The 24,082-nt window shown below is 36.5% G+C and overlaps 1 protein-coding gene across 1 annotated transcript in view; it reads right to left on the bottom strand.

Annotated features, from left to right (window-relative positions):
- Positions 1-24,082, bottom strand: part of ATG10 (autophagy related 10) — a 272,173-nt gene that overhangs the window by 62,323 nt on the left and 185,768 nt on the right. Inside the window, exon 5 of the mRNA XM_052644059.1 lies at positions 10,676-10,773. Coding sequence (XP_052500019.1) covers positions 10,676-10,773 — 98 coding nt within the window. The remainder of the gene's footprint in view (positions 1-10,675; positions 10,774-24,082) is intronic.

Raw genomic sequence — 24,082 nt, 5'->3', positions numbered from 1 at the left:
TCTGGGAAAGACTGAAGGCAGTAGGAGAAGGGGACAACAGAGGATGAGATGGTTGGATGTACCACTGACTTGATGGACATGAGTTTGAGCAAGCTCCGGGAATGGGTGTGGACAGGGAAGCCTGGCATACTGCAGTCCATGGGGTTGCAAAAAGTCAGACATGATTGCGTGACTGAACTAAACAGTCACTACAAATTCTAAAGATTGTTCTTCTTTAACATGGTTGCAAAATTTTGTGTGTCTAGGGAAAGGTCCCAGATTTTTCATCAGATTCTCAATGAGGTCCATGATGCACAAATGGATTAAATCTATATGATAACATCTTGAGACTAAGATAAACTTTACAGGAGGGTTAAAGCATAGTGGCTAATGACAGAGCTCTCAAAGTCATGAGTTCATGAAGGTGAGTTCAATTTCTGGTCCTGTCACTTAACAGATGTTTAACCTTTAGCATCTTATCTGATGTCCTTGTCCCTTGATTTCCCCTTCTGTAAAATGTGTAAAATAAAATGAACCTAATATGGATGTTCAGAAGATTAAGTGAAATAATAAATGTATTTAAAGAGTACCTGGCACTTGGGTAATGTTCCCTAAGTGTTACCTATTGTACTGAAAAATATGTGGACAAGATAAATTCTCAGCTTAAAAGGTTATATAGTAGAATTGCAATCATGTCCCCATACTTTTAAATTCATTTTCAATTTCATAGAGCTTTTAGAAGTGAGTACTTGATTTCCTGTGACAGCAAACAGAAAGACAACCACCCATTTATATGGTGATGACCTGGTTCTACTTAAAGAATATATTGATCTCACAGCCAATTACTGCCAGGAGGAACAGCTCAAGCACGACTGTGCCAAAACCAAATGTGTCAGTTTTAGGAGATGTTCCTCAGGACTTAAATGGATAGTATTTTGAAAGCATTCAAAATGCTAACCCTTTTATTGTTTGTTGTCTGGAGGGAAGTGTATTAATAGTTACTTCATCCTGGCAGGCCTGCTACGATACCATTTTATTCAGTCAAATATTCCACTTGTGTCTTGTTATTTGGGTGAGGGGGATGACTGATAATTTCAACTCACAAAAATCTTGCCATCCAAGAGCCTATCTTCCAGGCTTAAAGGAGCAGGACTTAGTGCTTCCATGGATTCTGCTCCATCATTGGTGCAAGTGATGAAGCTTTACAAAGCAAAGCCTGAGCCCTGCAGGCAGGTACTCCTCCAGGCACCTCTGCACAGCAGAAACATGGTTTGGGCTTGGAAAGGATGCAAAGTAGACCCTTTAATCCTGACTATACTTCCTCGATGTCTAAAATGTATGTGCCCAATCAACTGCAAGAAAAACCTACATTTCATTCATCTGTAACCTTGGCATTGATTGACAGATACATGGCTCCAATATGTAGCCTGATGGACATCAGATCGTAACACGTTAAAAAGAACAATTATGTCCAATGTCAGCCAGCACTCAGGGAACGGTTCTCTAATATCCTGCTGGTAACAGGAGTTAGTACAGTTCTTATGAGACTGACTTGGGAATTATCTAACAAAATCTTTAAAAGTGAATGCTTATTGATTCACCAATTCCACTTCTAAGAATTTATTCCAAGGAAATGATCTTACAACTGCATAAATGGTATGGATAAGAATGTTAATTTAGAACCTGTTTATAATACAAACAAGGGCTTCCCTGGTGGCTCAGAGGTTAAAGCATCTGCCTCCAATGCGGGAAACCCGGGTTCGATCCCTGGGTCGGGAAGATACCCTGGAGAAGGAAATGGTAACCCACTCCAGTATTCTTGCCTGGAGAATCCCATGGACAGAGGAGCCTGGCGGGCTACAGTCCACGGGGTCGCAAAGAGTCAGACACGACTGAGTGACTTCACTTCACTTCTATAATACAAACAGTTGCAAAAAGAACTTAAGGTTGACAACATTAAAGCAATTATGGTATTGCCTTATATTGAAATTCTATGCAGTTATTAGAAGGAAAATTTAGATGTATTTAAATATTGGTATGAAAAGATATCTGTGACATAAATTTAAAAAACAGGTGTGATCTCATATGCATTTGTGTATATTTATATATTATATATCGGAGAAGGCAATGGCAGCCCACTCCAGTACTCTTGCCTGGAAAATAACATGGGTGGCGGAGCCTGGTAGGCTGCATGCATTCCATGGGGCCGCTAAGAGTTGGACACGGCTGAGCGACTTCACTTTCACTTTTCACTTTCATGCACTAGAGAAGGAAATGGCAGCCCACTCCAGTACTCTTGCCTGGAGAATCCCAGGGATGGCGCAGTCTGGTTGGCTTCCATCTGTGGGATCGCACAGAGTTGGACATGACTGAAGCAACTTAGCAGCGGCAGCAGCATATATTATATATACATGTGTGAATATACATTATATATAATTATATGAAAAAATAAACAATATTTCTAGAAAGCTATACACTGGAAGGTGAACAGTGGTAATTTATAATGTTTGAGACTGAGCAATTATTATTTTTTTCTTACGCTATTCCATATTTTATTTAAAATGATCAGCATATAAAACTTTTTTAAACAGAAAAAATAAATTATTAAAAAATCTTACACTCATATGATAGCACTTTTACTTGAAGATAGTCCAAGATATGTATTGAGATTCATACATACAGAATCTCTAAACTCTTTCTTTGTATCTTGTACCAATATTGGAACAAGCAAACCTAAATGCCTTTAGAAGACAGGTGGGCAAATTAAGTGAAACAGGATATCAGGCAAAGGGAAAAGAAAGTGATCATGTTTAACTATAGAGCACATACCTAGTCCAAATGCTTTCAAATTCATAAAGCTTTCCAAGCACTCAAAATACATCTACAGGTTGAATCTGAACAGCAAGCTGCTAATAAGGACCTTTGCAGTATAAATCTACACACATGCAGAACATTACTGTAACTCTCCCACACAACTCATCAGTACTCCCTCCCCTCCTCTTAAAGGTGGCTTAAGCAGTATCTATAAAGGAGATAATTTTTTTCATATTTGTAAAATTATCTTCCTAAAATTTAATATAAGAAAAAGGCTTGTTTTTCTTGGTAAATGTTAATTTCATAACAGAATGAAAGCAACATATTTAATTGGTGTTCTCTATTTTTGTTATTTGTTGTTCTAGAAAGTTCCCATATGTCCCTTAGCCTAGGTTTTCTGTAAAATTGTCTTTCCCTCTCTACCACTTAGTTCTTACTCACTTTCTTTAATCTTTACAGTACATGTATTAATCTTACAGTTGAGTATATGTATATACATGACTTTAAATATTTTTGAAATTCAGACTGGACAAAGGGAAGTAGCAATGATATACTGAAAGAATAACATGAGCATGCAATAAAATAATTGTAATGACTTGCAAACATGCTTTATATATTTTGTATTATCTCTATTTGCCAAAATTTAAACTACAAAGTATAGACTGCAAATGTAATACGGGAAATTTAACAGCTAACATGGAAAAGAACCAGGAACACAACAGGTAAAAAGAAAAGGCTAAGTGGGTGGGAAATAGAAGTTTTTAAAAGGTGGAATAATTGCATTATAGAGTATGCATGTGTAGCGACCATTGTGCCAAAAATAACAGAAAACAAACAGCATCTTTCTTGTGCTTGCACTCAGTCACTTTAGTCATGTCCATCTCTTTGGGACCCCATGGACTATAGCCTACCAGGTTCCTCTGTCCATTGGGGATCCTCCAGGCAAGAATACTGGAGTGGATTGCCATTTCCTTCTCCAGGGGATCTTTTCAACCCAGGGATAGAACCTGTGCCTCCCCTGCATTGGCAGGCAGGTTCATTACCACTAGCGCCACCTGGGAAGCCCAGTACCCTCACAGGAATCTGGCTAAGTTGTCTGCAGAGTCCATCTTCCATCCTCTCTGGGTCCTGTGCCTGCCTTCCCACCTCCCAGGCTTCTCTACCTGCTTCTAGCTGCTGCTTTACTGCCCACCCACCAATAACCTCTAATCACTCAAAAACTGGAAATGAGAATATAAATATTCCTCAAACTTGAAGTTTTGGAACTAAGATGTTTATTAAAAATTAAAAATTGATGACAGGTAATTATCAAAATGAAATGTGCTAAGATGAGTAATATTAAAATTAATTATTAAATATTTTAAATGGTATGTTATTTTCACATTTATAAGCTGCTTCTTTTTTAGGAATAAAAGTTTTAAGATCAATGAAATGCTGGAAAATTCTTTAAAGTAAGCTCTCATATAAATTCAAGGCATGTGCTAAGTCAAAAGTGCAACTTTGATGGTAAAAAGCTAAGCAATACTCAGCTCAGTGAGATATACATATAACAAAGAACATTACCCTAACCAGTCTCGTTTTTATTGTCTACTGAAATCAAATTCAATTTAAAGAAATAAGACCCAAATATAAAAGAATAAGTTGGCTACTTGTAAGAAATACATTCCTTGTTTAACTATATATCTTGAACTCTCATCGAAATGAAACAAAACAAAACATTTTAGAAATTAATAATCAAAAGCTGGATGAGAAAGTAATCTCATACAAATGCCTAAACAGCATTCAGTACGAAGATTTCCTAAAACATTTCAGGGTGTAAAGTCAAGAAATTTTTTATTAAATTTTTTTTTAGTCAAAGATAATGACTAAATATCTAAAGAGAAAGAACTTTCATATACGTCTAAATGTAAGGAAAGACTTAGAAACAAATAAAACTTCCAAAAACGTGTTTTTTACCCCAAATAAGAAAAGCACAATAGAGTGTGAGAGACAAGGATATTTCTGAATTGATAAAATAAAATAAAATGAATATGGAGAATGAAGTACTCTGATGATGTATGGACTCCACAGCATCAACATTCAATAAACATTAAAGACACAATGCAGGTATAGATTGACAATCTAAAAATAACTACCAACAGAGACAAACAAAAAAGCACTATCATCACTACCCTAGGATACCAAAGAGAGGGTCATATTAACGATGAAGTATATTTCATTCTCCTAAGACAGGGGAGTGTGGTAGAATTACTGAGTGCTATTAAAACACTGGAGGGTTTCTACAGAAAAGTCTGCAAGATAGATGTAATTACTGTGGGATTATAAATCTACCCACTAAGGTGATGAATTAATGTCCAAAATAAATACCGAGAAACTCAGAATCAACAAATTAGCAGCAAATTACAGAGAAAACAATCACATGATGTCTGAGGTCCCATTTCAGTGAAGCTCCACCATGAAAGAGCCAGCAATGAAGCTGGCAGTGATTCTGAAGCAGCAGCAGCAGCAGCAGCAATCCATAAAGGCTTCTTAATTTTCTTGTCATTTAAGAATTAAGCCGCTTCCAGTGCACACCGATCCTACCAGGTGCACTAAATTGATGTCATTATGAGCCATCAGGAAATACCCACCGAGACCTATACCAACACTGAGAAGTTTTGTTAAACAGCTGTGTGTTTTAATTGATTTGTATTATTTAAAATAGAACAGTTAAAAGTCAGTTATAGGATGTTGTGTAAAAGAGATGCCTAAAGACTCTAGGGAGACTGAGTTCAGAAGAAAGCCAATCACTGGAACTTCACTCGAGCACTTAAGATTATTACTAGAGGAAGCACAATTAAATCATCAGTTTATCAACCATCATTATAAATCACCAGGCAACATATCAAGCTTCATTATTTAAGAATCCTTAACCAGTGACTTCCTGCATCACTGAGAGTCAAAAGCAATCTATTCACCAAAAGGTACCTAAGCAGTTTCAGATTTTTTGCTGTGTGTGTGTTTACCCTGAGAGATTTATCATGGAAATATAATGAAAATTCACTAAAATTATCATACCTTTGCATGTTTCAGACATGCTAAAATCTTCTAAGTGAAATTAGTGGTATTTGGGGCATGCAGAATGTGTACTCAAGACTTCTAGGCCGGTTCTCTCACAGTTCTCCCATGTATGAAATCACATGGGAAAATAAGCATCGAGTTTCTTCCCAATTCTATCCATCCAATCCCATTCATTTACTCGCACTTGGACAGACTTCCCCAGGCATAAATAATCAGAAAATAAAGTACCGCAAAATTCCTAGTTTTCCAAATCTAAAGCACACAGTTCAGGTGTTAGAAACTATATATTTGAAAGGAGATGACACAGGTTGAGTTTTGTATACAACCCTTTCTCTTACTCTTCGCACCAACTCTATGTAGATGCTGCCATTAATTTTAATGGAAAGATAAGACATGAAGAGTTTTTGTTATTTGCGCAAGGTCAGATAGCTCATAAGTGGTGGTACCCAAAGTTAAATCCACTCTGCCTGATATAGCACCTAGATAAACATTCTGAAAGGAAGAAAACCTCCATGGAGAAGGGCTAGTGCCATTCAAACATTTGCTTATTTAATGATATTAAGAAATTATTAACAACTTTAGTTGTGATAATAGAATTGTGGTTATTCTTTTAAAGAATTCTTACCTTTTTTAAATAAACTTTTTTGAGATAAATGTGGATTCACATGCAGTTGTAAGAAATGATACAAAGAGATTGCTCATACCCTTTACTCAGTTCCCTCAATGGGAATATGTTGCAAAACAAACCTACATTATCACAACCATGATACTGACATTGATACAGTCAGATACAGAACATTCCTATTGCCACCTGATTCCCTCCTTGCCTTTTATAACCACACCCACTTTCCTCCTACCCATAACCTCTGAAAACTGCAGTCTATTCTCCTACCTATAATTTTCTCATCTCAAAAATGTTAGCTAAATGGAATCATTTACCAGCCAATCTTTGGGAATTGACTTTTTGCACTCAATAATTCTCTGGCGATTCATTCAGGTTATTGGTTACTTTGAATTACTGAGTAGTATCTGCGGTAAGGATGTACCATTATTTGTTTAACCATGCACCTCCTAAAGAACTTCAGAGTTGTTTCCATTTGGGCTCTTATGAATAAAGCTGCTATAAACATTTGTGGGGAGCCCTTATCTTCTAAACATACATACTTAAATGATTATGGATGAGATAATATGTCTAGAATTTGCTACCAAAAAAATTAGATCAGGTGAGATACCAAAATAATAAGATTGGTCATTAGTTTGTAAGTGTACTATACCAGGGGTCCCAAACCCCCAGTACCTGTACATGGTCTGTTAGGAACTGATCTGCACAGCAAGTGAGTGGTTGTCTTTCCTGGTGCCAAAAAGGCTGAGGACCACTACACTACACTATTATCTCTATTTTTGTATTATGTTTATAATTTCCCATATTATAGATATTGTACATATTCCCATATTATACAAATTCCCATATGTATTATATTTATAATTTCCCATAATAAAAAAATTTTAAAAAGAAGACAGTAAGAAAAATTACTTATCTGATCACTACACACTCACATATACAAATATACATATCTTCAAGTAAAACTAGAAGTATGATTTCTTGTCTTTTGCTTTTAGCCTCTGCCAAGATTATAGGAGTTCTTTACCTAAAACACAGTGCCCACACCTTCCAGTGATCATTATTGTGACAGTCACTGTACCAATTTAGGCAGATCCAAGCTAGGCACCTGTTCACTTTCTTCTAGAAATTCTTTATTAGGCTGCAAGGTTGAGATAATAGGTAGTCTATGATGTTGGACAAAAGCAGGTAAGTAATCACCATAATCAAATGTATGAGATTCATGAGTGGCTTGTCTTCAAAAGAGAGAGTTCATAACTGACATGAATAGGTCCTTATCATCAAGACAAATGCTGAGGGAACAGAAGTGTGATTACTGAAGATGAAGAGCAACAAACTATATGAGCACAATCAAGCCTGAAAATGAAGTGAAATGCATGTTATATTATGCAAAGACTGCTTTTGTTTTTAAGCCACTCTGGAGGACAGGATATTATTACTATGTTCAGTCTGCAAGCTAATGGTTCTTTAGTATAATTCTGCAAAATGGTGTCTACTATTTGGTGCCACCAATATCCTATCAGCTCACTCTTCCCCAGTGCTGTACCACACCCTCCCCCTCACAGCACTGAGGACACCCTATTTTTTCTCCATATGGGGCCTTACAAAAATGAGGACACACTCTCTCAAAGATCTCAGGCAAAGAACAGCACATAAACAGCAACCCATTAGCTAAACTGGGATTAAAAACTAAGACCTCCAAAGTGAATATTCATAATGAGTTTCAAATATCAAGTTAGTACAATGGCAACAAATAAGTTTCCCTTGCTAGGTCTTCAGTGCCTGGAGATACACTGTGATGAGCAATTCTAAAGCCTAAATAAAGTGCGTTATCAAAAGTGGGAATACCTGTCCACAAGATCAATCCCAATAAGACACATTCCAAAGGAACACCTAAATGTTATACTTAGATTACCATTTGGATGTATCAAATATCCCTCCCAATAAGTGGGCCTCATACTTGGTATTAAGATGGTAATTCTTATTGTGATAGGATCTGATCATTACTACCATACTCTGCTAAGTAGGAAAAAGAGTCAGCTAACAGGCAGTCTGTATCATGCTTAAATGCCTGTAAACTATTAATAAAAGATACTAGTCAATTCCATTTAAAACTATCAATATACAGATTGGGTCATGTGATTGGGTTAGCAACTTAGGTATCCAATCAGTGGAACAAAATCTCTCGACAACATCATATTAGGAAATTAAGAAAATATGGTTGAGTTCAAAAATCTTATTTATATGTCACAAGTCAGAACAGAGACATGTGAAATTAAAGCCCAAAATGACACAGACCATCCAGAATTGTGCTTTGGTTTGCACTGAGGAGATTAATGATAGGGCTGCTAGAGACATAAAAAGGAAAACCATAAGATTTGGGCTCAGGTGCATAATATAAAACATAATTAAGAAGAAGCAGACAAAAAAGGCACTGCAGTTAAATACATATATATTTTTGGATGCTCCCTTCCTCTATCCTTTGCTGTCTTCTTTGACTCTCAAAACCAAGCATTTTCCAGGGCCTGTGGATTCTGACTCTACAGTTTATATTTTTGGACAGTTTGTGGTCACTGACAAGACACTGGAAGTTGAATCACTTAGCACTCACCTTGACATACTTAAAGGTTAGTCTAAAACACTTTGCATAAAATAAAAGGCTCTTGCCAAAAACCTTTCTGATGGATTTGCTTATATATCTCATTACATTATCCTCATAGCAACCACTGATTTCTGGTCTACAGAACTGGGATTTAAAAGGGACCATTTTTGTAAGCTGAAGTGGTTTCTGAGAAACGGACATGTGAAAGAAGGAGGGGGAAATATAGAGAGAACAAAGGCAACAGAGAAAGCATTAAACTGGAGAGAATTCCAAGAACACACTGTATAGCATGGGTTTGGGGAAGTGAACAGCCATGTATGGCAGGAGCTGAGACTGTGTAGTGTGGGGGAGGAGGAGATAAGCTGGCAAGGGCCAGCGGGACCCAGGGATTGGCAGCCCTGGAACCCAGGCAAGGCATTTAGACCACACACCATAGCCCCTTGGACAGCTACTGCAGGCTTGCTGCATGGTTAGGAAAACACGACTAAAGGGAAGGGGCAGGGAGGAAAGGAGCAGAAGACCAAAGGTAGGTTTTACTAGTTGTTCCAGGTGAGGCAACAGGGTGCAAACCAGGAAGGTAATGGTAGGAACAGAAAAAAAGGATTAATTTTGAGCAGGGGGTGGGGGGAGGTGTGGTGGTGTGTGACTCATATATTTAAAACTCGTTTTTTCCTCAATTAAAACATAAGAAATGGTCATTTGCAATCATTGTCAGAGAACTACATATGAGATGCTAAGGATTCTTAAGTTGATTGGGAGGTAAACTGTCATTATGATCAAACACATAAGAGGGCATAAAAATTCTAATGGCTGATAAAGCCATTTTTAAAGGAAGCTTTGATTAAGCTTCACAGAGGCTGGGAGAAAATAAGATTTTTGATATAAGTAAAAAAGAGACCATGATTGGTTGCAAGGTAATGAATATTTTTTGAAAATCTCTAAAATAATTAGTTGCTGATTTTAGCAAGGCAGTAATAATGACTTACATGATTAACAAACTTATTTTCTCTACTTTTGCAAATATACTTTTTATATCTACTTTTGCAGATCTATTTTTGCAACTTTTTAAAATCACTATTGCAAACGTATTATTCATCAAAAGTAATTTTTTTTTCCTGCAAATGCACCTACGAGTAAAACTCTGAAGCAGTAAGAGGTGACACACACTAACTCATCCATTTCTTGGTGTATATGCCAACTTTGTTTCTGTTCTCACTTAATAAATTTTTATTGAAAATCTACTGTATGATAAGTACTGCGCTGGTGCTGGTTATACAATGGAGAGAAAAAAAAAAGGTCTAGCCACAAGAGTACACACAGTATAATGGAAAAAATTAATTTAAAAAATCCAAATACATAATTTAAATTTTTAACATGTACTATGAAGGAAAATTACAGGGTGCTATGAGGGCTTATACAGAGAAGCTAAACCAAGCCTGGGTCTGGTAAGATGTTTTAAAGGAAAGTGTCTTTGAACTGAAATCTATAAGAAAGTAGAGGAATGAAATAGAAAAAAAAAAAGAAGAAGAGAGACAAAGCTAGAAGAAAAGATGCGCAGAGGGAAGGAATCACATATAAAAATGAAAACATTCTCTAACCTGTTGAGTAATAGTGTCCCATGGTCCCTGCAGCAATCTCATCTTATAGCACTCATGAACTCCTTCCCAGATGTCCTTCAGAGCTAAAGGTCTTCCATCTGTGAAAGTAAAGACTGCCAGTTAGTAATTGATTGGACACGGTGGTGCTTAATGTCTGTCTAAAACTACTGAAAGAATATTATAACTTTTTAAAAAACCTTTACTTAGTATACATACTGTTTATATATCAAAAGAGTACTGTATGAATTACTATTTTCTTCCAGAGGGAAATTTAAATAATCAAACTTCTCTCCATCCATCGAGCAGTAAAATTATCTGCTCACTTATTGCCTGTAGGAATTTTACAAAATAAATAAGATCCAAATGTGTTTTAGAGAAAACTGATAAACAGAAGCATCAGCAAAGGACCAGGTAGACAGACTCACATATTCACAAGGGTGTACTATGGATACCTCTGAAGTCTTCATACTTCCTTTATTCCTTAAATCAGACCATCCATGTGCTTCCTTCACCCTCCTGTTGACTGAATGTCTGTAATGTTCAAACCACTCTGTTGGGTACCATGAGGAATAGAAGGAAAGCACATAATTTCTCCTAGTAAGGAGTGTTTCCCGAGTAGGGAAACTAGGACAAGTATATATCAGTAAATATTGATACTAAAATCAGTATTTTGTATTGATTGGTAGATTGGTCATAGCCAGAGGAAAACTGCAGTTCTATGAAAGTCCAGAGGAGGGAGACATTAACACCCACTGTCTGTTAGGGGTGGAGGGACTTGAGAAGGACTTGCCATGAAGAAATCAGTAAAATCTTTAGTGAACAATCCTCCTTTTCTTTGTTTAAGCAACTTCAGTTATTCACCTATATTCATAATCACCCAAATAATGTATTTTACGAAGAACGGTATGACACAAGTAAAGTGGAGAAATAGATATCTAGGTTCAGAAAAGAAAGCGGAAAGAAGGAATTACGATAAAATCACACCGCTGAAAAGAAGGTGGTCTTAACATTAGAATTTATCGCCGTGTTGTGCTTAGTTGCTCAGTCATGTCCAACTCTTTGTGACCCCATGGACTGCAGCCCACAAGGCTCCTCTGTGCATAAGGATTCTCCAGGACAGAACACTGGAGTGGGTTGCCATGCCCTCCTCCAGGGGATCTTCCCAACCCAGGGATCGAACTCAGGTCTCCCACAATGTGGGTAGATTCTTTACAGACCAAGCCACCAGAGAAGCCCAAGAATACTGGAGTGGGGTAACCTATCCTTCTCCAGGGGGTCTTTCCAACCCAGGAATTGAACCGCCATCTCCTGCATTGTACGTTGATTCGTTACCATCTGAGCTACCAGGGAACCTTCAGAATTTAGTGTGCTACTTGGCTCATTTAGAGTCAATCGAGTCCTCAAGAATTAGGGGTGTGCTCTTTTCTTTAAACAAGTAGACAATATCATTTAAAGAAAACTCATCAGCCTATTAGATCCAAAGAAGTATTTGGTCATTAGGTACGATACAACTTGGAGAAATAATCTACTCAAAAGCCCTCCAAATCAAAAGGTATTGCATTCAGACTTAGAGGCATAAGTACAGATGTGGGGTGTAGGGGAAGAGCAGGAGATCTGAAGTCCATGCTGAGTTTGAATCCTGGTGTTGGCACTTAATTCTCTATGTGACTACAAGTTATTTTCTAACTGAAGTATAGTTAATTTACTCTTTTGCTTTTAACTTTACCTGAAAATGAGGATAGTAATCCTTCTCAAATTCTATCCTTGTGAATGGCTTACGTCAGTGAACACACCAGGACTGTGTCAGGCACATAACAATTCAGTATGTTAGGTATCTCCTCCTAGCCCCCATTGCACCATTCCAGTAATTCTCATAGCTTAGAGCTAAAAGATTCATTTATAGACCATTATTTCTTAAGAGTTTTCTCATGTTTCTATACCATGCACATTGTGTTTAAGACAGCAATATACTAATACCATAGACAGAGCATTTCTCATGTTTGACCTGAAAAGTTGAACTTTTCCTCAACCTTTATTTTCAATAAATAGCAATAGAATATTTTGATACATTTTCAATAAGTATCTTCATCTTGGCATTTATCTGGCAGCAGGAGACCATTATCTTGTGATAAATAGTTTTATTCCATTGACATTTCCATGTCTGTAAAATGAACAAGATTTATTCATCCAATTAACATTTGAATGTCATGTTTAGCTACAAGTTTAAAACAAGCTGCCTTCTGTATCTGTGTTATATTGTTGTCTGAACACATTTACAGAGAAGGGCCAAACTTTAATCTTAAGCCCTGCACATCTTCAAAATATGCACGTGTGTGTGTGTGTGTGTGTGTGTGTGTATGTGTACTGATGCTAGGGAAACAGCATCTTAGGTATGTCAGTGTCAAATAGAAAACCAAATAATCAAATTATTAAAAGCTGACATGCTTTTAAAATAATTTTCAGATGTCAAAGTTAAAAGATTCAGTTATAGAATAATAAAATGTTACAGCTGGTATAATTACTAATTTTAGATATAAGGTCTCAGGAAATATACATCTACCAAAATTATGGAGCCAGTTCATAACTACCCCAGGGCTGGAATCTCAGGACTCACAATTCCGTGCTCTTCCTGCTATTCCATGCTGTCTCTGAGGGTAAAGACTGCCTTTGTCCTTTCACCACCGCAGTGCTGCTGTGCAGTTCTAAGTCTCACTCACACACTGCAAATGTTTTATATTTACTGAATAAATGATAAATAAGAGAATACTTTCCTTAACTTTATTTCCACTGAAACAGGGAAAGGCTTTGCAGACCCACAGAAGAATGCTGGGTTTAAAATCTGTTAATCACTCCACCTGAGTGCAGGTGGGACCTGTGACTTGCTTCTAATCAATAGAATACAACAATGGTGATGGTTGTCACTCCTCTGACTGTATTATATTATATAAGACAGTCTTAGAAGAGTACAGTGAGAAAGTAGCCAATAGCTATGTGTTGTGAGCTGCCTGTAGCGATCATAACTTAGAAGGAGCAGCAAACCATGAAAAAACAGTCAATCACAGGCATTACAGATTCTCACTTTTCAGCCTCTAACTACACCTTTCTTGTTTCACCCTAGTACAAGGTTTTTCTTTCTTTCTTTTTTGCCCTTAATAATTTGTTTTAATTTTAAAATTGAAAAATAAATTCTGATAATCAGTAATGATCTCAATTTTATTTCTCAAAATATTTCAGCCAACAATCTAAGGATGGGGTAAATGGTTTGGAAATTACCACTGTCAAAAACTTGCATATTCTGCTGGAAACATTCATGCAAAAGGCAAAAATCAGCAGCCTAGCAACATTGTGGAGAGACCCAAAACAAATGTTATAGAATATTTTCACCAGATTTGATGCTAGAATTTGAGGGTGTCATAAGTTTTCAGGCAACACCTAATTTAGAGAGAAAATTTAACACCTTAAATACAGGAATTAAAAAATGATCTCGTCCCCTTCCCACGGGAAGGGATATATGTATATTTAGAGCTGATTCATGTGGTTATACAGTACAAACCAACACAACACTGTAAAGCAATTATTCTCCAATTAGAAATAAAAAGAGTTGGGAGAAAAAAAATGATCTGGTCAACTTAGAATAACAGACAATTACAAGGAATAAAAAAATAAGTTCAAAACATCAAAAGATGCATCATACTCCTTTACGTATGGTTATAAGAATGCTACCTGCTTGCTGTGAAGGAAACGGTGTTTTTTTAAGTGAATAAATGTGACTGCATTCTCCAATGTGTTTATAAAAATGTTTTAAAGTACATGTATCAATGATCAAATGAATGCTTGTGCAAGCTGCTTTAACAAGAATGTCAATCTTTCCAGTTTCTGCTGACCATTTACACTATAGAAGGTCTGATAATATGGCTGTGTCTCTCACATACAGATATGACAATAATGATTTAATGAAGTATGACGTGGATTCTTTTCCCTAGGCCTTCATCATCAGTTCTCCTAGTCATAGCTCACACCTTCATGATCAAAGACATACACAAATTAGTTTGGTGATCTTTTACTCAAAAATAAAAATTTGACCTGATTAGCAATATCTTCAAAGCCATGACATATGCAACTGACATGAATAATATATTCTAATATGACTGTGGCTCTAATTATTCCACAACCAAAATGGAGCCTTCAGAAATCCCACCAAAATCACTGAAATGAGATAATCAAATACATTTTTTAAATCACATCATAAAAATAGACCTTAAATATGGCAGAAACATGAATAATTTTGTGATTTTAGATCCATCTGCCTATTTATGAAAACTGAAGACCTAAAACTTTAATTTAAAATTAAAATGTGGACATAAACAAATACTTGGTTAAACTCATGAAACACATTATTATGTGCCTTCATGTTCAGTTGAAGTTATCTTCAATCAAGAACTTTAAGCCCTGTTTAGAGGGCCTATTTTTTCTATCTGGCCTCAGTCAGAGGAGACATAAGCATACTCAATCAACAACTCCCTAGTTTCAGACCCAAGATATTCGATAGCACCAATTTCAACATGCTTAGAAATCTCATTAATCACACTGAGCTGAGAAGCTCAGTAAAATCCCTTGCATACTTGAAAAACTGAAGTAGAAGCCAAAATAATTTCAGCAGCAACCTACAAAGTGAGCATGGTAAATTAAGGTCATTTATTTAACAATTGTTTATTGAGTGCCTACTATGTGCCTCTATCATCCAGAATGATATTACACATTTGAGCTAAAGGAATATTCTGTCAGCAACCTAAAATGTCAATGATAAAAAAGGAAGAGACTTTGGATGAAAAACAGAATAATTAAAAAGTACAATCTTTAGCAACTGCCAGTAGCGTTTAATTTAATATTTTCATTTAAAATCTCTCAATTGAATAATAACCTACATGTCAAGTAATCTATATATTACTCAAAATCTGAAGCTTTCTAAATTGAATTTCTCAGGGCTATTATTTTCATGAATCAAATAACATCATGAGATATTTCATTATCACTACCTAACTCTAGTTCAAGCATGCTGAAGTCACCTTTATCCTGTGATGCATGCTTTCACTAAAATTTCATAACTCCAAAAAGAACATTAGAGAGAGTATAAATTATTTAGAGTAAATTTAGGAAAAATGTTCTGAATGTGGTCAGTAGAAATAAAATGGAAATGGTGGATTTTTCACAATGAAATTTGTCATTATTCAATATATTGTCTTCAACAAGGCTTTGAAGGCTATAAAAATTCATGTCATTCTCCACAGTAAGGCAGAGATGATGCTCCATCAAAGGAGAAAATTCATTTTTGCTTCAGTGAGAAAATTACATTGTGATATGAAATGAGTGTTAATTGTTCATGTACATTCTTATCAGCTACTGTGCTGGCTAATTCTGTAATTTTTATTTATTCCTACATCCACTTTTTACATTCTGAGTCTTTATTAGTCTCAAGAAATCTGAATGAAAATTCAAAAAACTATAGATTTTGGCAACTTCTCTTCAATGTTACTTAAATTTTGGTGCTGCTTTGTGCAGTAAAGTTGGGAGTGGGGAGCTAAAGAGTTTGAATCTTAACTCCATAATTTTATATGTACTCTAGAATAAATAAACCATCTAACCTCTCTGAGCACTCAGTTTGCCTGTCTACACATCAGGGTACTAGCAGCTCCTATATTACACTGTTATTGTAAAGATTAAGATACAGAACTCAGCTGGCATTACTGAAAGGTACTACATGCCAAGCCCCACTTTATATATTAGCTCACAAACCTCAAAACTCTATAAAATAGGTATTATTATCTCAAATTTTTCTAGATGGTGAAAAAAAAGGAAACAAAAAAAAAGTTCAATAACTCCCACAAAATCACACAGTAAGAAGCAGAGTGAGGAATCAGAACCAAGCAGCTCCAGACCCTCCACTTGGTCCTGTACCAGGGGCTCTTTGTAAACTATAAAGTGGTACACACATATTTTAGCTGTGGTATTGTTTTTGTCGTCATTAGTAGTCACTACCAGCATTGCTTAACCTAAGACTATCTAGAATTTTGCCTTTCCTAGATTTTTTAATAGGCCAGGCTTGCCCTTTCCCGCATCACTCCGGCCAGGGCTTCATCTGATCATCCAGCTCAAGATAATCTCTGCCCTCTGAGCCATGATGGCAACTTTCTCCCCATCTTTATTGGCTATAATGGATACACAGCATTGTGTAAGTTTAAGATTTGTAACGTGATGACTTGATACATGTATATTTTGGAAAATGGTTACCACAATAAAGTTAGTTACCACATCCATCCTCTCACATATTTAAAATTTGTGTGTATGTGTGTAGTTAGAACATTTCAAATCTACTCTCTCAGTAATTCTCAAGTATAAAATACAGTATTGTTAACTATGGTCATCATGCTCCTCATTAGATCCCCAGAACTTATTCATCTTATATCTGAAAATCTGTATTAACCTTTAACCAACATGTTCTCATTTCTCCCACCTCCCATCCAGCTTCTTTCAACCACTAACCTATTCTATGCCTGGTGACAATTTTCTTTTTACCTCTCTTATGGCCGTTAACATATTCAACTTGTTACAGTAAATTTCAAATTTGTCTTGTTTCCCTCAGTAGACTGTAAGCTCCTTGAGGGCATAAATCATCCCTGATTCCTTTATTCATCTCTGCATTCCAGAAACATTTTCTTGTCTTATGCATAAATATTTTCCAATGCTTGGATAGATGGATGTTCAACATTATTTCTAGAGCAATTTACCACAATTATTACTAAGAATAAAGATTGATGATTAAAAAGTCATCAATAAAATACTTCTCATATAAATCTATAGTATTAAGTAGATGAAGATATAGTGGAAATTTGATTTTTCACCATCCAAACATAGTTCCTATTTGGGAGATAAATTCCAAAATAAGCAGTAGGCAGAATCCCATTCTGTACCACTAAACCAAAGAGAGGTAGACATTCCCTCATCTTGTTACTTGTGCCTTCAGTTGACTCTATGATTTACCCTTCCAGTAAATTTTTTTCTGCTTATCACGGTCAGGGGCAGTTAATTGCAACTAAGTATACTTAACTAATATAGTCCAGATAAGTGATTTATATAAGTATTGCTTAATATTTATCATTTTTTAGCCCCAGTGTTCTAAATGTCATACATTTGTCTAGTAATTTCACATGGAAAATGAATGTAAGACATCTTTCAGTTACATGAGAAAGTTCATGTATGTTACAATCCATTCTTATGAGGAATATGCCCAACAGCACAATAGAAGAGTAATTTGGGGTCACCTTAAACTGCTCATATTCAAAAGCAGAGACATTACTTTGCCAACAAAGGTCTGTCTAGTCAAGGCTATGGTTTTTCCAGTAGTCATGTATGGATGTGAGAGTTGGACTGTGAAGAAAGCTGAGCGCCAAAGAACTAATGCTTTTGAACTGTGGTGTTGGAGAAGACTCTTGAGAGTCCCTTGGACTGCAAGGAGATCCAACCAGTCCATTCTGAAGGAGATCAACCCTGGGATTTCTTTGGTAGGAATGATGCTGAAGCTGAAACCTCAGTACTTTGGCCACCTCATGTGAAGAGTTGACTCATTGGAAAAGACTCTGATGCTGGGAGGGATTGGGGGCAGGAGAAGAAGGGGATGACAGAGGATGAGATGGCTGGATGGCATCACGGACTTGATGGACGTGAGTCTGAGTAACCTCCAAGAGTTGGTGATGGACAGGGAGGCCTGGCGTGCTGCAGTTCATGGGGTTGCAAAGAGTTGGTCAGGACTGAGCCACTGAACTGAACTGAACTGTTCACATTCTATGTTAAGAACTTACATTAATGCAGATGATATTATAACCTCTCATTTAAATTAAGTTAAACACTTAACCTAGAAGAAGTACACACAAGACTTTCTTGAGGACACAAGACTTTCTTGAGGAATCACTGTTTTCAGAAAACGTCCCAAGGGAAGCAACACTGGGTCTACAAGATACCCGAGACACCAACTGTGAGATATTACTATTCATCAGAACTCTGAAGACCATATCACCAGATGCATATCTACATTAGGTCTGTTGGTTCTAAAGCAGAAAACACTCTACTTTCAATCCTATCCAAAGTGTTCTGAGGTTTTGATTTTAACCTCTTGCTCTGGCATACCAGTACTCAGCATTTTGGACTCCTGGCTCTCTCAAATCTCAGAACCCCCCAGAAAATGGACCAGTTAACACCGGTAGCAGCACCTTGACAACCCATCCAGCTTGATCTCCTTCCCATGGAGAACACAGTCTCCACCTTCTCGGCAGAGCACCTAATGTATGCACTTGAAGAACTCTGCTTTGACAACTTTAAAGGAGGAGAAAACCAGTACACTATTTCCAGTTAGGCAGCCATTTTCCTCAGCATATTTTTTAAATAGACTAATGAATTTTTATGTTGTGCACACAGAAGGCACTCCTGTACACTTTAATGGATGTTTCAAACAGGGCTTGTCTTATCAAGAGTAAGTAGACAGAAGACATTATGGGACACAACACATTTATTTGTTCAGGAAAGCTGAAGTATAGCCTTTTACAGGTAAGAAAATAAATTTACCTGCCTTTTCATGTCTTCTTCCAGGCCTCTGAATCCACATAAAATCTGTTAACTTTGTGTACATGATGCTTTGCACTAACATAGGTTAGAATAAACCTTTTAGCAAATTAGGTGTCCTTGTAGTTTTGTTTCACCTTTCTTTAATATGTTTTAAAATCAGACCTGATTTTTCAGTGGGATTCTATTCCCATCATGTGTTTTACCCCAGCATCCTACTTATACTTTAAATCCCCATAATGTTTCAAACATTTACCTGGTTCAACAAACAATCCTCATTAAATTCCCTCTGTCATTTAATCTTTTCAGTTTGAATATATTTATATTAATTTAAATTAATATTAAATAATTTATATTAAATAATTTATTTTTATTTGCATTTAAGAAAAATAACTTTCATTGTTTGCTCTTCAAATTTCATTTCAACCCCTAGAATCTCTTTTTAATGCACTAAAAGTCATGTTCCATTGCATAATTATGAACATTCTTAAAAATTCTCTATAATCAAATAAGACTCTAAATCTGCCAAGTCATATTCTACTTTCTGCTCATGATGGTGATGACCTGGAATCATTTTTGCCTTAATTTCTCTAATCTACCTATCTTTTCTGTTTAACAAGCAGCCTTAATTCTCACTCTACTGGAATGGTAATTTTTTTCCTGAAAATATGTTCTTTCCAGTTCATTTTCTCTAAGAGATGATTTAAATTTTTCTTTAAAAAAATCTGCAACAATAACACTAAAAAAGTAAAAATTCCTTTTCCCAAAATTTCATTCTTCATAATTTCTTCTCATCCTTCGTTAATTCTTTCTGTTTTACTCAGTCATAGTTCTGTTCTACAAAATCCCTCCCTTGATCTCATTCACTTTTGCTCAATCTCTTTCACTTCTCATTTCACTTCTCACTTCATTTCTTTCTCATATCCTCCAAATCCATCCCATCATCTCTTCCATAATGTGACCTTAACATATCTTTCCAACCATCTTGCACAGTTTGAAGTAGAGATTTTCCTCAAACCAGCTTCTCACTATTCCCCAAACAGGCCATGCTTTCCAGCCCTACAGCTTGGCACTCATCCACCTCCCTTTCCCTAGTACTTTTCCCAGCCTCTTCAGAAAAGCCAGTCTGTACGGTTTCCTTGAAAACTGTTGATCAGAGCTATGGATATTTTATTTTTATTCTCCAGCTTCCTCCAACCCTCATCTTTCCTGTTTTCCTGTTATTTTCTTGTACACAGTCCAAAGACTCCCTCTCGTTCCACACCAGGGACAAACCTCTTCTTCCTCCTCCCTGATGATGTAAACACTGCTCTAATTCCAATCTTTTCATTATTCTTTTGAGCTGGCCTTTACCTTGGTTTGGTTATGCTGCTTTTAAGAGTGAATTATTCTTTGACTATTTGAACATAGTTTAGGCATATAACAAGTGGATAAATTTTCTATATGAAATATCTGGGTTACATTTTTAATTCTCTACTCTTACTCCCTAGACCAATAATAAAACAGATCCTGAGAAAGAACAGACATTCAGTTGCTGAATGGAAGAAATGTTTCCTTCCCTATTCAAAAGCTGCCCTTCTAACTAATTAAAGAAATATGTCAGAATGGTTCCCAAGAAGAACTCATACGTCAGCACCAAAGAAATAAATATTCTGAAAATGAGAAGAACCACTTGGTCTACTTCTCAATAGAGATTGAAAACAAAGGAAAAGAAGAGAGACGGGAAGAAATTAATCAGAATTCAAGCTGAAATAAATATAGAAATCTGTAGTTGTAATGAAAGGGAAAACTAGGTAAGCTTAGGAGTCTGGTGAAGCCCAAAGCTATTATGTATATGCGCAAGATTTACAACACATTTCTAACACTTGCTATCAACTTCTTACCAAAGCCAAGCCCCCACAAAGGGAAAACAGGGACATAAAAAGGTGTTGGAATGATGAACAGTACTTAGAAGCCTTTTGCACAATACAAATAATTCTTTAACACAGTGTGCTTTAAAAATAGTTGGAGGAGAAAAACAGCCACTTGAAGATATCAGTGCTTTGTGAGAATGGACTTCATAGTCAATAAAGCACCATTTTAGGGTAGGCTATTTATTAGTATCAATGCCTGAGAGAAGTGCAATGACCTCTCACCCACTGCTGGGGAGCAAATGGTATTAAGCGTGCCCCACCACCTCTCCCAAACCTAAAATGGCAAGAGTGGATAGGGAAAAAAAAGCACTGGGAAGGACATTTTCTCTCTTAAATTAATCAAACCCTCAGCAACTGAGCTCCTATAAGCCCAAGTAGTAGAAACGAGAGGTGCCCAGAAACAGAATTTTGCACCACCTTGGCTATATGCCTTCAGGGATCCAACGCAAATATGTGTTTACAGAAGCAGAACAGCTCCCCAGCTAGCAGAAATGCTCAGCTTTGAGTCCTCAGGACTTTTCACTTTCCTTAGCCAACCATTCCTGCAGTCTCTAGGAAGCAACAAACTAAAGAGTAAAGATATAGAGATGGCTTGGGTTCTGAGTTTCCTGGAGACAAAAGAATTACTCCCTTCCATATAACTCATCTGGAGAAGGCAATGGCACCCCACTCCAGCACTCTTGCCTGGAAAATCCCATGGATGGAGGAGCCTAGTGGGCCGCAGTCCATGGGGTTGCTAAGAGTCGGACACGACTGAGCGACTTCACTTTTACTTTTCACTTTCATGCATTGGAGAAAGAAATGGCAACCCACTCCAGTGTTCTTACCTGGAGAATTCCAGGGACGGGGGAGCCTGGTGGGCTGCCGTCTATGGGGTCGCACAGAGTCGGACACGACTGAAGTGACTTAGCAGCAGTAGCAGCATATAACTCATCAGAAAAGTTCAAATAAGACACCATCATAAGGTTTCGAGGTTTCCATCTTTGAACTGTATGCAGAAATGGTTAGAAATTCCTCCTCTAGCTTCATTCAATAAATAGTTGCTGACATTGTGCCACAGTTAATACTATGGGCATTAAAATGAGTAAGACAAAGAATATATATGTCATATAAGTATTACACACCCACACACATCTATGAGTAAAGCTTATCACTCTGTAGGCTGAAGTACTCACTATTAATTGCCTTTCTCTCTCTTTTTACCTTAACCTCCTCCCTTCTAGATTATCATTTTACAGGGAACAAGTAAACAAATAATTTTCTGATATCATGCAACATGTGATATATGATATAATGTGATATAATATGACACAGGGGTGATAACAACAAATGGCATGTCAGCTGAGTCTTAGGCAATAGTTGGCCTGGCAGACGCTGGACATATCAAGGAGTAAGAGGTGATCACAGTCCAATGTAGTTGTACTTTAAGAAACAGAATAAAGATTTCCTCTTACATCTAAGCTAGTTGATAAAAGAAAAGGCAATATCAATTTAAATAGGAATTACTACTTGCTTTACCAAAAAAAAAAAAAAGGTACTAGAATAAAATTCAGAGCAAAGCAGAGAAACTAATTTTTACTAAGACTCAAATGCAAAAAAAAAAAAAAAAAAAAAATTCTAAATACCTGTCAAAAACAAGGCTGAGTGAACTATTTTTGAAGCAACAATAACAAAAAAAGACCCCTGAACAAGAAATTTTATAGCCATCCTGTTTCTAGGTCGGAATTCTCTTAGAATGAGACAAAGAAAAATCTGGACCTGGAATAATAAGAAGATGTTAGGAATTCAATTCACCACACTAACAGAGATTTGTTTAACAGATGAAAGGCCAGAGTAACCACATAACATATGAACAGGGAATGGACTGAGGGGAAAAAAGGAAAAATTATGACTCCAGAGTAAAGGATAATACATTTTCAGAACACCTGTTAGGTTAAGTTAGGTAGAGAAAGGAAAAGAAATTATCAGACTCTGATAAAGGAAAGAACCATTTTTCATGTTTCTCCACAAGAAAACACTCAGTATGCTTTGCAAATATTAAATCTGATATTCTAATGCACCTGAAAAATCACTAAGTGAATTCTGGAATTTAAAAATTCCTAACGCTAATTCTATACAACACAGAATGGGGAGGGTGGAGAATAAGAAATGCTTCTACACAAAGTAAATCACTTGTTTGTGTTTCCTTTATAAAAGCATAAACAGAGAGCATCTTAAAATATATAAATAGAATCAAAAAAGGCTAGTTATTTTGTGTGTTTTTTTTTAAGAAACAGAAAACCACCATGAAGAAAAGATCTTAGAAAGTATACAAATTTCATTAAAATATAATTGAACTTGCAGGAACAATTACTGTGCTGTACTGTAAGGGGAGCTGTTGGCACATAAGAGCAAAGCACAAGTATGAGCTCATCCACCAGCCTCAGCAAGACTCACTTCCAGCTAGAAGCAGTCATGTTTCAACACCTCCGATTCCCTAACGCTGACAAGCTAAACAACTTGTTTTGTCTCTGGGAGCTCTTCTCTGGTGATTAACTGCTTATGGTGAATACTAATTACATGAAAGTACAGTATTGAAGAAGTGGTATCCTGTTTCCTTTACCTGCAGCCTCGACATGAATCCAGAAGCTACTGGGTAGAGTCCTTGCAAACCAAAACCGAGAAGGACATTTTTCTCCCCTCCAGTAAATAAATGTAACCCCTTCTATTTTTCAGTATAACACAGCTCACTGACAAGAAGCTTCCTTTAACCTCTGGGCTCCAAACCAAGTAGAATCACAATAAAGTGAGTATTTTAAAGGCCTATAATAATCATATGGATTAATCTGCAGCAAGAGTTTGTGAATTAGTAAACTCAGTGTCCTTAATTCCCCATGTCCCA

Source organism: Budorcas taxicolor, chromosome 7 (assembly GCF_023091745.1).
Source record: "Budorcas taxicolor isolate Tak-1 chromosome 7, Takin1.1, whole genome shotgun sequence".
Taxonomy (NCBI): domain Eukaryota; kingdom Metazoa; phylum Chordata; class Mammalia; order Artiodactyla; family Bovidae; genus Budorcas; species Budorcas taxicolor.
The sequence above is the reverse complement of the archived record's forward strand: the minus strand, read 5'-3'. Positions and strand labels throughout refer to the sequence as shown.